Source organism: Lithobates pipiens, unplaced genomic scaffold (genome assembly GCF_037356315.1).
Source record: "Lithobates pipiens isolate NorthernLeopardFrog02 unplaced genomic scaffold, aLitPip1_a1.2 Scaffold_25, whole genome shotgun sequence".
Classification (NCBI taxonomy): Eukaryota; Metazoa; Chordata; class Amphibia; order Anura; family Ranidae; genus Lithobates; species Lithobates pipiens.
In genome coordinates, this window is record NW_027507787.1 from 82,411,611 (window position 1) to 82,425,440 (window position 13,830).

General features: G+C 38.8%; 1 protein-coding gene across 2 annotated transcripts in view; it reads left to right on the forward strand.

Moving 5' to 3' along the window:
• Positions 1-13,830, forward strand: part of LDB3 (LIM domain binding 3) — a 163,550-nt gene that overhangs the window by 118,837 nt on the left and 30,883 nt on the right. For both annotated transcript variants that reach the window (XM_077454606.1, XM_077454607.1), the window contains exon 4: positions 5,260-5,335. In XM_077454606.1, coding sequence (XP_077310732.1) covers positions 5,260-5,335 — 76 coding nt within the window. The remainder of the gene's footprint in view (positions 1-5,259; positions 5,336-13,830) is intronic.

The window sequence follows — 13,830 nt, forward strand, 5'->3', positions numbered from 1 at the left end:
CAAACAGTTTGCTAAAGACAAGCAGACTAAGGACATGGTTTATGGGAACCATGTCCTGTGGACTGATGAGACTAAGATAAACATATTTATTTCAGATGGTGTCAAGCGTGTGTGATGGAAACCAGGTGAGGAGTATAAAGACAAGTGTGTCTTGCCTACAGTCAAGCATGGTGGTGGGAGTGTCATGGTCTGGGGCTGTATGAGTGCTCCCAGCACTGGGGAGCTACAGTTCAATGAGGGAACCATGAATGCCAACATGTGGTGTGACATACTGAGAGCATGATCCCCTGCCTTCGGAGACTGGGCAGCCACATGATAACAACCCTAAAAACACCCCCAAGGTGACTACGGCCTTGCTAAAGAAGCTGAGGGTAAAGGTAAAAAAAATAACATTATAAAAAGTCAGTATATATACAGTGCATACATATGTGTTGGAGCTTTGGGGTGTACACCCTAATGCCATAGGCTGTGCACATCTATGCTTCACTATATCACTTAATTTTCCTGGGTGAACACAGACATGCAAAAGGAAGGCTAGTAAAAGCAGTTGCAGAAACTGGCATTGAAATGAACCTTTATAGACAAACACAGGTTTAATTTAGGTTAGACAAAACCTGACATTACACCTTAAAGAATTTGTAAAGGCATGAGGATTTTTTTATCGAAATGCATTCTATGCATTAAAATAAAAATAAAAAAACTTTTGTGTGTAGCAGCCATTCCAGCTCCCCCTAATTAATTATCTGAGCCCCATCTCTATCCAGCGATGTCCACGAATATCTAAGCTGTCCAGGACACTCCTCCTGATTTGCTGAGACACAGCAGCTCGCCATTGTCTGACACAGCTGTCAAAGTCAGTCAGCCAATCAGGGGAAAGTGGGCAGGGCCGGGTCAGGGCTCCATGTCTGAATGGACACACAGAGCTGTGCCTCAGTTTCAGTACCCCCATAGGAAGCTGCTGACTGTGGGGGCATTTAATAGGAGGGAGGGGCCAGGAGCAGCAAAGAGGGACCCGAGAAGAGGAGGATCCAGGCTGCACTGTGCAAAACCAACTGCACAGAGGAGGTAAGTATAACATGCTTGTTATTTAAAAAATAAAATGAAAAAATGACTTTACAATCAATTTATGAGGTCAGTCTGCAGGAATGTGTACATTGAAGATGTGCTTGCATTAACTAATGAATGACACATTATTGCAGTATCAGCACTCAAGGAGAGGAAGGCACACTTGACTTTACCCTATGGAGAATCATACATTCCAGTGATCTAAAAGGTGTTTTAACTCAAAGCAATTGGATAATAACTTTTAGTGTACTTAAACCAGTAAAATGTATTTCTTATTGGTTTCTTTGGATTACGTCATAGATTTTTATTTTTTTTACACTTGTTAAATACAATCAATTTCATCATAAATTCTTTTATTGACAGCCTTAGTTTGCTAGCAACCAGAGTAGATTGGGTTAGGTAACTGAAAATTTGAAGTTCCCTAACCTTGAATAGAAATACGTTCCACTGATTGGATTTACACGCGCCAGAATAAAACATAGATGAGAAACAATGAATAGAGCCTGTTGCAAACATCGTATTGACTTCACTCAATGGCCTTCAAGTAGACAAAATTTATACAGGGGAGCTTAGACTTTACTAAATTGTATGATACAAAGGTATTATTCTCTACCAGTCACTGAGCATTATGACAGAAAAAAATCCATAGTTCAGATGTAATTTACTTTACAATAAAAGACATGTCATTCAGTGCTTCCAGTAGGTCTGTGTTATTGTGTTTAGAATTGCTCGGGTTAAATAGATATTTTAACCCAGATTACAGGCAATGTCTTGGCCATCTCAGAATTTCTTTCTATATTAAAGAACAGAAAACTTACGACATGGCAGCCTCCTAGCTTTGGGCAGCTATGCTAGGAAATTGACTAGTGAAGTTGGCAAGTAAGTTCAAAGGTACATTGCAGATTAATAAAACATTGTTTATGGAAACAAAAATCACTGCAAGTAAGCTTTGAACAAAATAATAGATTTTTCTGTGTTTCTACCTTTAATTTTTTAAACTAGTGACTTGATTCAGCTGGTCTAATCTATGAAATTGCAAATAGTGATACATATCTAATTAAATCTTTGCTGCTTTGAACCTGTTCCTTTATTTTGCCATCACAGTTGCCAAGCTTATGTTTCAGTTTTTACATAAACCAGCAAAATATACATTACATTTTGAGAATTTATGTAAATGTTTTCTCTCTCGTGTTCTTATTTTGTTCCATGCTACATGCTAATACATGTTACATGTGCACTAAACTCTTTCAGGCCTTGTGGGTTTAAATAGATATCTGATGTCTCCAGGGCTATGCAGAGATGGGGAGAAAGTCATGATCTCGAATTGCTCACCTGGGCTGACACCAGGTCTGAGTTTGTAATAAGCACTTAAGCAGATTGGCAAACAGAGGTTTACCTAATTTCTTGCAGAGAAAAGCAGGGTTGCTGACCAGTCATTATGCTTATGAGTATGATCATATGGTTTAAACCAGGGATCCTCAAAGCTGTTGTGAAACTACACATCCCATGAGGCATTGTAAAACTCTGACATTCACAGACATGACTAGGCATGATGGGAATTGTAGTTCCTGAACAACTGGAGGGCCGTAGTTTGAAGACCCATGGTTTAAACAGTGCACTGTGTACTACAACACAAGAGATGTACCATGGTTGCATGAAAGAGATACAGCCATGGACTGTATCTTTCATCCATAGTACTCAAATTATAATTTTTACTTGCCTCATATATTATTTTGGGACTATTTAAAGATTTCTTAAGAACATTAATGCTGCGTACACACGACCGGACTTCTCGACGGACTTGGTCCGGTGGACAATCCGGCGGACTTTGCAACTGAGGCCCGCTGTACTTTCAAACGAACGGACTTAGCCACACTCAATCACTCCAAAAGTCTGTGATGACTTAGAATAAGGAAGTTCTTAGCCAGTAGCCATTAGCTGCCCTAGTGTTGGTTTTAGTCCATCGGACTAGCACACAGACAAACAGATTGTCCGCTAAAAGCCCTGGGAAGAAAAAGTCAGCTGGAGCCCACACACGATCAAATTGTCCGATCGTGTGTACGCGGCATTACGCACACTTGTCAAAATAGGGTGCCCAGGTGTCCAGAAAATTTCATGATGCTTTAGGAAGACATGCTGAGTGAACATTTTTCAATGGCACTTAATGCCTCTGTATATTGAGCTGGCATTGCTTTATACTAAAATGCTCTATCTGTTGCGGTGTTGCCAATCGTCAGTATTTTTACTGGCAGCCAGTAAAAAAGAGGCAAATTTCTCCTGCCAGTAAATGCCAGTAAAAGGAAAAGGTTGCCAGTAAAAAAATATAACTGACACTCGGCTCAGTTCAGAGCTGGCCGAGACCATCCGAGTGCCTGCTACAGTGTGTTCAGGTGGCTCTGGCAGAGGTGGTGCCTGAGCATGTCGTGTGATGTCATAGTGCAAGGGAGCCAAGCAGAGCAGCCAGAGCCTCGTGTGCAAGTCAGCGGAATGGGAGCAAGGCAAGCTGGGAGCAGGACCGTAAGTGCTGTTTAGAATGGAGTGGACTGAAGGGACCACCTGGCGTGGAGAGAGACTGTCATTGTGACTCAGGAAGGGACATGTCATGTTGGTGAGGTGTCATCATCATCTGTGTTGCTGCACACTGCTGTCAGTGTCACTTTGAGTAAAATTTCATGTGTGCGCTTTTGACCCATTCTAATTTCTTGTCCTACTGTCCTTGAGCTACTTACTTACTATATATAATAAAATAAATATATTTTTTGCCTTATTATCTACCTTAAATCACATTGGTAATTGCATATTGTACTTGTGTGTAGCCTAAGTACTTAAATTTGCATTTAAAACAGTAATTTTTAAACTTTTGGAAATGCCAGTAAAAACTTGGCTGTGCCAGTAAATTTTGGGTGTTGTGTCAGTATATTTCAATCTGATAGGTTGGCAACACTGTTGGCATGTAGGAATGATCAAACTCGATTGGGTTCAGTTTGCGGAAATCTGCAATGCTGATAACACACAAAACCTTTACATTTTTGAGGGATGCCTTAAAGTTGCATGTGAAGTTTCAGAACTGTATGATGTAGGCCTTAGGGAAAAAAAGGCATTAATCACTTGTCTACTGGGCATTTCCTGCCCTGGCTAATTTTCAGCTTTCAGTGTTGTTGCAATTTGAATGACAATTGCGCTGTCATGCAACATTGTATCGAAACAACATTTTTATCATTTTTTTTGAGACAGATAGAGCCTTCTTTTGGTGGTATTTAATCACCACTGGATTTTTTTTATTTTTTGCTAAACAAACAAAAATAGAAACTTTTGGAAAAAAAAAGTTTTTCTTAGTTTCTGTTAGAAAATGTTCTAAATACCGTATTTATTGGCGTATACCACGCAACTGAACTTTAAGAGGGAAATTTCAGGAAAAAACTCTTCCACAGACCCCTGAGCCCCATGCATGGTACACAGAGCCCCCTGCATAACACACAGACCCCCTGCATAGTACATTGAGCCCCCTGCATGGTACACTGAGCCCTCTGCATGGTACACTGAGCCCCCTGCATGGTACACTGAGCCTCCTGCATGGTACACTGACACTCTTCACAAATTCTGTCCCCAAAAAGGAATGTGGCGTTTGCTTGTGTGAGTGGGGGACTTATAGGAATCTGAATTAGGAAACTAGCATATATATATATATATATATATATATATATATATATATATATAAATATATATATATATATATATATATACTGCCCCCTTTCCCAAGAGAATAATGCTGGTAATGCAGAGGAAGGCCCCCCTTACATATCCTACTCGCAGCCCCTGATAGAGTAGACAGGAGACCTGAGAGTACAGAATGGTATGAGTGCCTGGTAGATGGATAGTCATGAGAGTTGCTCCAGAGTTCCTGATGCTGGTGGGATGAGATGTCGGCACAGCGAGCAGCAGAGGAGCTTTTAATTGTGGAGCTATTGCTTCACAATAATAAAAAAAAAATCTTCAAAGTTGTGGGCATGTTCTGTAAATTAAATGATGCAAATCCTCAAACAATCCATGCTAATTACAGGTTGTGAGGCAAGAAAACACAGAAAATGCCAAAGGGTTGAATACTTTTGCAAGGCACTGTATATTGTTACTAATTAAAACTTTTCATAGAAACATACGAGGACAACTATTGATGTTTTATTTTTCTTTATACAGATCTAAACGTCCAGGACCAGTCCCAATAGCCACACCAAGAATGGACTCACCCATGCCAGTGATTCCACATCAGAAGGTAATTGTCCTACCCCAGTCTGTCTCTGAAATGTACTTTTAGACCTGATCATATTGTATTAAAACACACATTACAAACAAAATACAGGCCATGTAAAGTACACTATTTTTGTTTTCATAGATAATTTGGGTTATTATGTTAAGAATTTCTCTTGTTGTTCATTCATGGGAGACAACTACTGTATATTTCTTACCACAGGCCTAAATCTATATCCTAAATTTAAATCTTAAATAATTAGCTTATAAGGTGTGTGACACACATTCCTCTATGCATGTCCATATCCAGTCCGAATCCCACCAAACTTTATTATATTATCTTATAACAAAAATAGAAAACAGGAACATCTGTTGAAGAATGAAGTGCAAGAACCATCAGGGAAAGGATTTGGGCAATAGGTAATTACTCAGTCAGTACAATCAAGCAGCATATTGGGCATTTTTAAGAAATATTGGCCTTTATTGACAAAAGATAGGAGCCTAAAAGAGGTCCTAGAGGACAAGATAACCAAATCGGAGAGAAAGACATTTGTGTGATCATTTGGTCATTTTGAAAGAAAATGCAGAGTTGGGATGGTCAAAAGAGCAACTGGCTCCCTGTTCTCCCGAACTGCTCCCATAGATGTAGAAATTTCAAAGCATACCAATATACTGTATGCCCACTGTGAAGAATTTTACTAATCCAAAAGAACGGGGAAAACATCAAAATAGAAGAAAGTGAAATTTGCAACTCGACAGGTGTCATTTATGCTGTAAAATGTCCTTGTCAACTACGCTATGTGGAAAAAACTATGAAACAACTTTGAAAGAGAATATTGGAACATGTAGGTGATATAATAAAAATTGAAAAAAAACAATTCCACTTCATATACGGGAAAAGCATTGAGAAAAAGTGAATGATCTTCTATTTTGGGGATTATAAGTGATGAAATATCTTATGTATATCAAAAGTTCTAGCAATAATCATATACGTCTATTTAGGCAACTCTTGATTTACTATAGTGTTGATCCTATTTCCACCTTCCAAAATAGTAATAGGTAATTTTAAATGAAAAATGTAAAAATACACTCTGCACTTTTTATAAAGTATTTTAATAAAGTTTGGTGGGGCTCAAACTAAATATAAAAAGAGAAAAAGTCTCCCTATTGACATTACAAAATATACACACACTTGCTGGAGACCTTTGTTATACCAGCCACTGCACACAATGCAAATTTGCAAATACACTACTGTAATTGGGAACAAGCAGCCAGCTGTGGAGAAACTTCACTTCAGGCACTGTTGCATTGTGCACATTTTAATTAAACTTAGCTATAAATTATGTATTTTGGTGATTGCCTTCTCATCTCTTTTTCTTTTTTCCCTTTATTACATAATATTGCTACGTCATCACTACTCACATAAGTGTTGCATTAGTTAGAAATATATTCTTTGAAAAAGGTGAAAACAAATAATTTTTGGCTCTGTTTGCACTTTTTTTTTGGGGGGGGGGGGGGTAGAATTCACCTTCAGATGATTTAGGGGGAAATAAGTATAAGACAGCCCGGGCAGCAGGCAGGAATGTCAGAATTTTTTTTTGTATGGTTCATCTTTGAAATATTATATTTTGTTTTGGCCCTTTCTCCTACAAAATGTGCAGTAATAAATGTAAAAGTAGCCTACAAGGGTGCACTGGTATTTGCAACAAATCTATATAATTCAGCCAACATTTTCACAAAAAAAAATTATATTTGATGGAATTTTGGAAAAGTGCCAGTTACCCACATTAAACTCTGACTATACATTCTCCTTTATATCTACCAACAATTTTGTAGCATGAGGGCTTACCTAAATAATCCATTTACTATCCATTTAGGCATGCCCTTGTATTATATAATGTTTGGTAAATCTAAAGCTGTCCATACATGTTGTGTCTAGTCATACAATTTTTCTTTTAGGTTTACTGACATCTCCCTAAACAATCCTCACAATCTTTCTTTGCATACTGCAGCATTGAACAGGAATCTCCTGACCTTTGTCTGTTATATATAGGAAAACAATGCCCATTGACATTGATGCCAAATGGTGATTTTGCAACCAGAGTAAAGCAATTTACAGATCTATCATTAAAAATATTTTTTTGTGATTTAACTCCCAAGGGGACCAAATACATATAAGCATTCAGTCCCATTCAAATATGTCCCTTATTTTGTAATACGTTTCCAATCAGCATGGTTTCCCCCCTCCCCTGTCCAACAATGCTGCTAGAAAGGAGATGCATTTGTGAGTGACAGCTCTGGTCTCTTGCAGCCAGGGCCACTCTGGAGACCAGCACTGCCATTCACGAAAAAAAAAGGTCACACAGCCTGCAGTGCTGTGTGCCTATCAGCAGCTGTACACATATATAGCCCAGTTGATGGAGGATTAATCAGCAAATTTGGCTTATTTGATTTAAAGTAGCCCATGAACCCCTATAAAAGTCCCCTGCACTACCCCGATTTTTAGGGGTCAATCTTTCTTGGTCTACCTGACCTTGTATCAAAAAAGCCCCTAATTTCCCACTTCCTAATAAGTGATTAAACAGTACTGATTGGCATATTCAAGGCTTTGGAAATCTTTTTATATCCTTTTCCATCTTTGTAAAGTTTCATTACCTTGCTACGCTGGTCTTTTGGCTGTTCTTTTCTATCTTCTCATGGCTCAGTGTCTAGGCTGCTTAGTGCATCCATGTGACAGCTAACAAACTCATTGACTATTTATACACAGAAACTAATTGGGATTTAAACAGCCACAAATGTGGGAAATCAACCTTTAATTGCCATTTTAACCAGTGTGTGCCACTTTCTGTGTCTGTACCAAGGCCAAACATTCCAGGGTATGTAAACTTTTTATCAGGGCCATTTGGATGATTTCTGTTATAATTATGATTTAAAAAGGATCCAAAAAAACTATTTATAACAAATGTCTTCATGTGATTGCTATCCTTAAATAAAAGACAGTTTTGTTTTTGCTGTGATCAGTCATATTTTTAATATTAATGCCAACATTTCACAATTTTTGCCAGGGTAGGCAAATTTTTGAGCACGGCTGTATCAGTTGCAGCATAGTGCCACTTTATATTCCACTTTCTCATCATGGCCGGTGCACTGGAGCACAGAAATGACCGCAACCTCAACAGAGTCACGTCTGTGCGCTGGAGTACTGGCACCCAGAAAAAAATGTAATGAAAACAATGCCCAGTAAAGGGGAGAGCCAGGCAGTGTACAACAACATTTACGGTATTTTTGGTATAGGAGGATGGGCAAAGCCTATCAGAGTTTTTTTTTAAAACAAAGGTACACCTATAATTTAACCCTGTGCTAAAATATATATTTTACAGCCAAAACTACCGGCTGCTTGACCATTAGTCAGTTCATCAGACTTCAGTAGTCTGAGTAGCTGAATTGCAATATGTAGGTATAGCACATCTCTTAGTACAGTTTTCCTTTAAATCTCTGACTCTATAGCAGAAAACTGCATTGAGACAGGAGCCGTGCAGATACTTCTTCTGTATAACTGTAAATTTTGCATAACATATTAATGTTAATCTGGGCAGCGATGCACTTGGTGAAATCATTTAATTTAATCAGTCTCTTGCTGAGTGGCCAGCTTCTCTTCTTTGCTGACATATTCACTTTATGTTTTTTATTAAAGATAATAATCTAGTTAAATACAAGAAAACATAAAAATTACTTTAACCTCAATTTTTGGGTCACACTTTCATCAAAAAATTTTACTTGCTAAGCTTTTAACCACTTTTTGATTACTGTCAACAAGAGAAGAGTGTCCAGTATATTCTCAGTGTAGTGCATCTTAGGTCAACATTAAATCGTATATTTAATTTTCACATCTTTAAATACTGCTTCAGTCCATGTGGATTAACTTTTTAACAGTGGTCTAGAGTGCTAAAATGGCAGATAAAAAAAACTGTCAGGTCTTGGACTACTGTGTTCTAACCTGTACGCCTTTTTAAACTTTTAAAAATAAACAACCTGCCAAAGAGTAAACATAACACAGAGCAAACACAACAAATTATATATAATAGCCAGAAATACATCTTTTGTGTCCCTCACTGATTTAATTTTCACTTAGCTGCAGGGGCTGGACTTAGAGCAGAAATAAAGTCTTACCTGCAGCTTCCTGATAAAAGTACTTTATTGAGAAAGAGTACAGTGTGCATGTTACAGCCACTTACGGGTTTCGATAAAAACCTTGTTGATAACCAAAAATAAACTGAAACATGTAACTTGCACACTGTACTTTTATCGGGAGGACAAGTTGCCGACTCTTCACCTCTTCACCTTATACTCTCATGCTGTTTTAAGTGCCAGGAAGACATCATGAGCTCTGAAGCACTGTTGGTCTACATCCAGGGAAAATTAACCTAGGCATACTGTATATATTTTCTCTTCCAGGGATACCAACCTGAGAGTCTTCCCCAGCCGCTGACAACATCTCTCTGGGCTTCTTCTGGGTGCTGGGTATTCAGCCTTTTGATTGGCTGGCAGAGGATGATGCGGCTCCCGTACATGCACATTCATTCTGGAACCAGCGCAGTGTCCTGGGAATGTCAACTGATGCCAACTCCATTGTGCTGATGCCTTTCCTTTTAGTTGAAATCCTACCTTTCTCCATGCTCCCCCACCCCACCTCTTCCACCATAAACTTCTGGAGCAATAGGAGTTAATACAACTAAGGGCTCTCACAGGCTCTCATTAAGAGGGCCCAACTATGACCGCCCTATCTACCCCACTGCTCCTTTCACAGAAGCTGTGCTGCAGGTGCTATGGCTTCTATGAATAAAACATTATCTAAAAATGGAGGACAGACAGATAACTGATAAGTCCACCCCCCCCCCCCCTATTCATAGATCATGTTTCATTCAAATAAACTATCGTACAGCTTCTATAAATGGAACAGCTGGGAATAAAGTGCAGGGGTAGCTCCCTTGATGAGAGCCTGTGACAGCCGTTTAGTTGTATTAACCCCTGCCATAATGGTAGATTACAGAGTCAGGATGGAGGGGGCTTCTTTGAGGGAGGATTTCAAATAAAAGAAGAGCCATCAGCACAAGGGACACATCTTACTGACTGTTAGGTCCCTTGTGCTGATTTCTGTATATTTTGGCTGCACTTAAGCCTAGTACACACTAGTAGTTTTTCTCTTGTTCAGCCCAGCAGGGCTTCCATTGGACCAACTGTAGAACACACAGACCAAGTGTTGCCCGATTTCTACTGAACTGGCCGATGTTACTTGGTACCCTTTATAGCCACTGAAGCACTCTCAATGGACAATAGAGTGGCACTTGCCAGAGTTTATGCATGAAAACATTCTGACTATATGGCTTATCCCTGCCAACTGGTTTAGCTGTATAATGAGAGGGCCTCTTGGCTATAAGATCCAGATGTGTTGAGAGTGCCAAGGAAATACTCCTAAATTAATGGAAGCTCATTGGACGGTTCACTATATTGTGTATGAATAAAAGCCCATGTGTTTCAGGGGCTGCACACACTCCGTTCTTCTTCTGTTATTATGGAAGCACTTGTTTTAAGAAAATACTCATGGGAATATGAGGATCTAATATGTGCTTGCATCAATGACCCAGGTGGTAAAAGCAGTAGGATTTTGCTTTGGTTCAATGGCTATAAATTTCATTTTCATTAGATAAGGTGTTGGTAATTAGTGGATCTTAGCTATCAAATCAAATAAAGTAAGACCATTGTACCTAAATGAAAACAAAATTGGAGAAAGGCACATAAGCTCATCTGGCTATTAAATTAAATAAAAGGTGTCTTCGTTTTTAAAATAGATAAATGTTCACTTTAATAATAGCATAAGCATCAATGCACAAAACTAAATCTTGTAAATGTATTGTTTATTTTCTGTACTTTGATATCTCTGATCTTTTAAAGTCAAAATGTGTGTAAAACCCCACATTTTTTTAGTTTGGAAAGAATATGGAAGGGTTAAAATTGATGACAGCTTAATTTTTTGTTGTTTGTGTTTTGTTGGTCTTGGAGACATAAAAAAAAAAACCATTAGGGGAAATTTCATCTTAGACAGTTGTTACCTGAACTAGTATACTTATTGGATGATTTACTGCCACCTTTCTGTTGACAACCTACTTACTTTCTGGCTGGGGTGACAATGATCACCGGGGCAAATAACGGGATGAGTCTCTCAAGCAGGGGCAAGGACAGCATAAAAACTTGACAGTGATGCAACCTTTCCCTATGCCATCCAAAACTTTAAAAAAAAATGGATTTACATTTACATTTAATAGGAGCTCTAGTCACCTTTTGTAAAAAATGAAAAGTCAGCAGATACAAAAACTGTAAAATGTGCTCACCCCAGACGTTCTTTCCATCGTTTTTCGGTCCCCGAGGCCAGCATCTTAACTGTGGGCACCCAGTTGTGACAGCTTTCAGCTTCAAAGCAGGCTGCCCACTGTGCGTGCTCAAGCCACGCTGCATTTTCTGAATGGTCCCATAGTCTTGTGGGACCTGTGACAAGTTCCAGAAGACTGCAGGGAGGGATGGGGGGAGGAGAACTTCTGCTGGGATCACCTAGGTGATCTGGGCGGAAATGGGAGTAGGTACCCAGTTTTAAAGTCAAAATCAAGTACATGCCCCCCCCCCTCAAAAAAGTGCCATTTCTTAAAGGTGGGGAGAGACCTTAAAATGGTTGTAAACTCCATTCATGCAGTTTGATTTAAGAGCATATATCTGTAGTGTTTACTTATCTCTCTCCAAAGCTCGAAGTTTTGTTTCTCTCTGGTACTTTGTTCCTCTGTTATCAGCATAAGTCACTTCTGACAAGTTTTCTGACACATGAGATAACATGAGCTGAAAATCTGTGTTGGGGAGGGAGCTTAGAGGGAGATAAGCAGGGAGCTTTTCTATTCAGAGTACAGCTCTGCATGTTTCTTCATTCCTCTGACTATGTGGAGGGGGGTGTCCATTTCCTCCAATCGGCTCTTACACAGTGTAGGCACAGTCTCCCCACCAACCCCTATGTACTGCTGAAAGAAGAAGAATATTTTTAACGCAATCTGCACAGACAGCAGTAAAACTTATGTAAAACCTATGTAGAGAGATTTGTTTCATCCCTGTGTATCATCTGAGGCTGTTCACTTTATTGGGTATATGTGAGAGTTTACATCCACTTGACATGAAATTTGTTATTATAATGAAGATATTGGTCCCAAACACTTTATTACAACATCTCTAAATAACTAAAATGCAACAGTTACATTCATCTAAAGTAATGTTTTCCTATCCCATTATGTAATCAGCTCCCTTGTACTAGAATAAACGTCACTAAAAAGCCTTTTAACTTAAGTGTTCTGTTTGCTGCATTAAACAATATGCTGTGATATGAAACTAACAGCTTGATTATTTGCTATAGAGAAAAAATGAAAATATGGTTAGATGTGTTATAGAATGCTTTGCCTGTACATCATAGAAATTTCATGTTCTTTGCTGTGTGCTTTGCATGTTTACTCTGACTGCTGTTTTCTCCTTTATGGCCTGCATGTATGCTGCTACAGGACTACGCTTTGGAAATAAATGGCAGAACTGACTTCAGTGCTCTGTCTAGCCAAACAGCTGTGCCTCTGGGTGGTGGAGCGACCACCAACGAGACAATGGCAGGCTACCTGAACAAGCAAGAGATCCACCAGTCGCATAGCTCATCTTTTGTAAAGCCATCTCTGAAACCTTCTTGGTCTTCTTACTCTGTGACTTCTGAAACATCTCCTATCAGGCGTAGCATAAGTGCAACATCAGATGTTTTAGTAAATGCTGAAAGTCATCAAAACCAGTTTAGTTCGCCTAAGAAAGGACTATATAACAATCCCATTGGCCTATATTCAGCTGAGACCCTTAATGAAATGGCTGGAAAGCATAAGCTAAGTCTCAAGGGAAGGGCTTCAGAAAGCTTTCTTCTTAGAGGGTATGTAAGATATTTTAATTTACTGGTAATTATTATATATGAAGTGTTTCACATATATATCTGCTTGGCACATATTGCTACCTTATATAATGTATAAACAATATAACCATAGGGCTGGATTCAGTGTACTTAATGGGTCCACTCAAAACTGACATCTTCAATTTCTAATTAGATCAGTGGGCTCAATCACATATAGGCTATATGTAGCAGAGATTTTATTATGACTTCACAGCTTTTCCCACTGGCATGGCCATTATAAAAATAATTTATTCTCACTGAGTATATCATTTAGTGTACCATTATGGAAACTGCAGCCAGAGAGCAGTGAGACTCATCAAGCTGCAGCAGGGGAGGAAGACTTTTTGGAAAAAGTGGAGTCTCTGTGAAATCAAAAGCCTATGGGTAATTCAGGCCATTAAAGCCCACCTATAATTGAAGTTCCAGTTTTCAGTGGACAGAATCCTAAGTGTGCTTTTAATAATAAAAAATTTTTAAATAACATTTTTTGAAAATGATTAAATAAAATT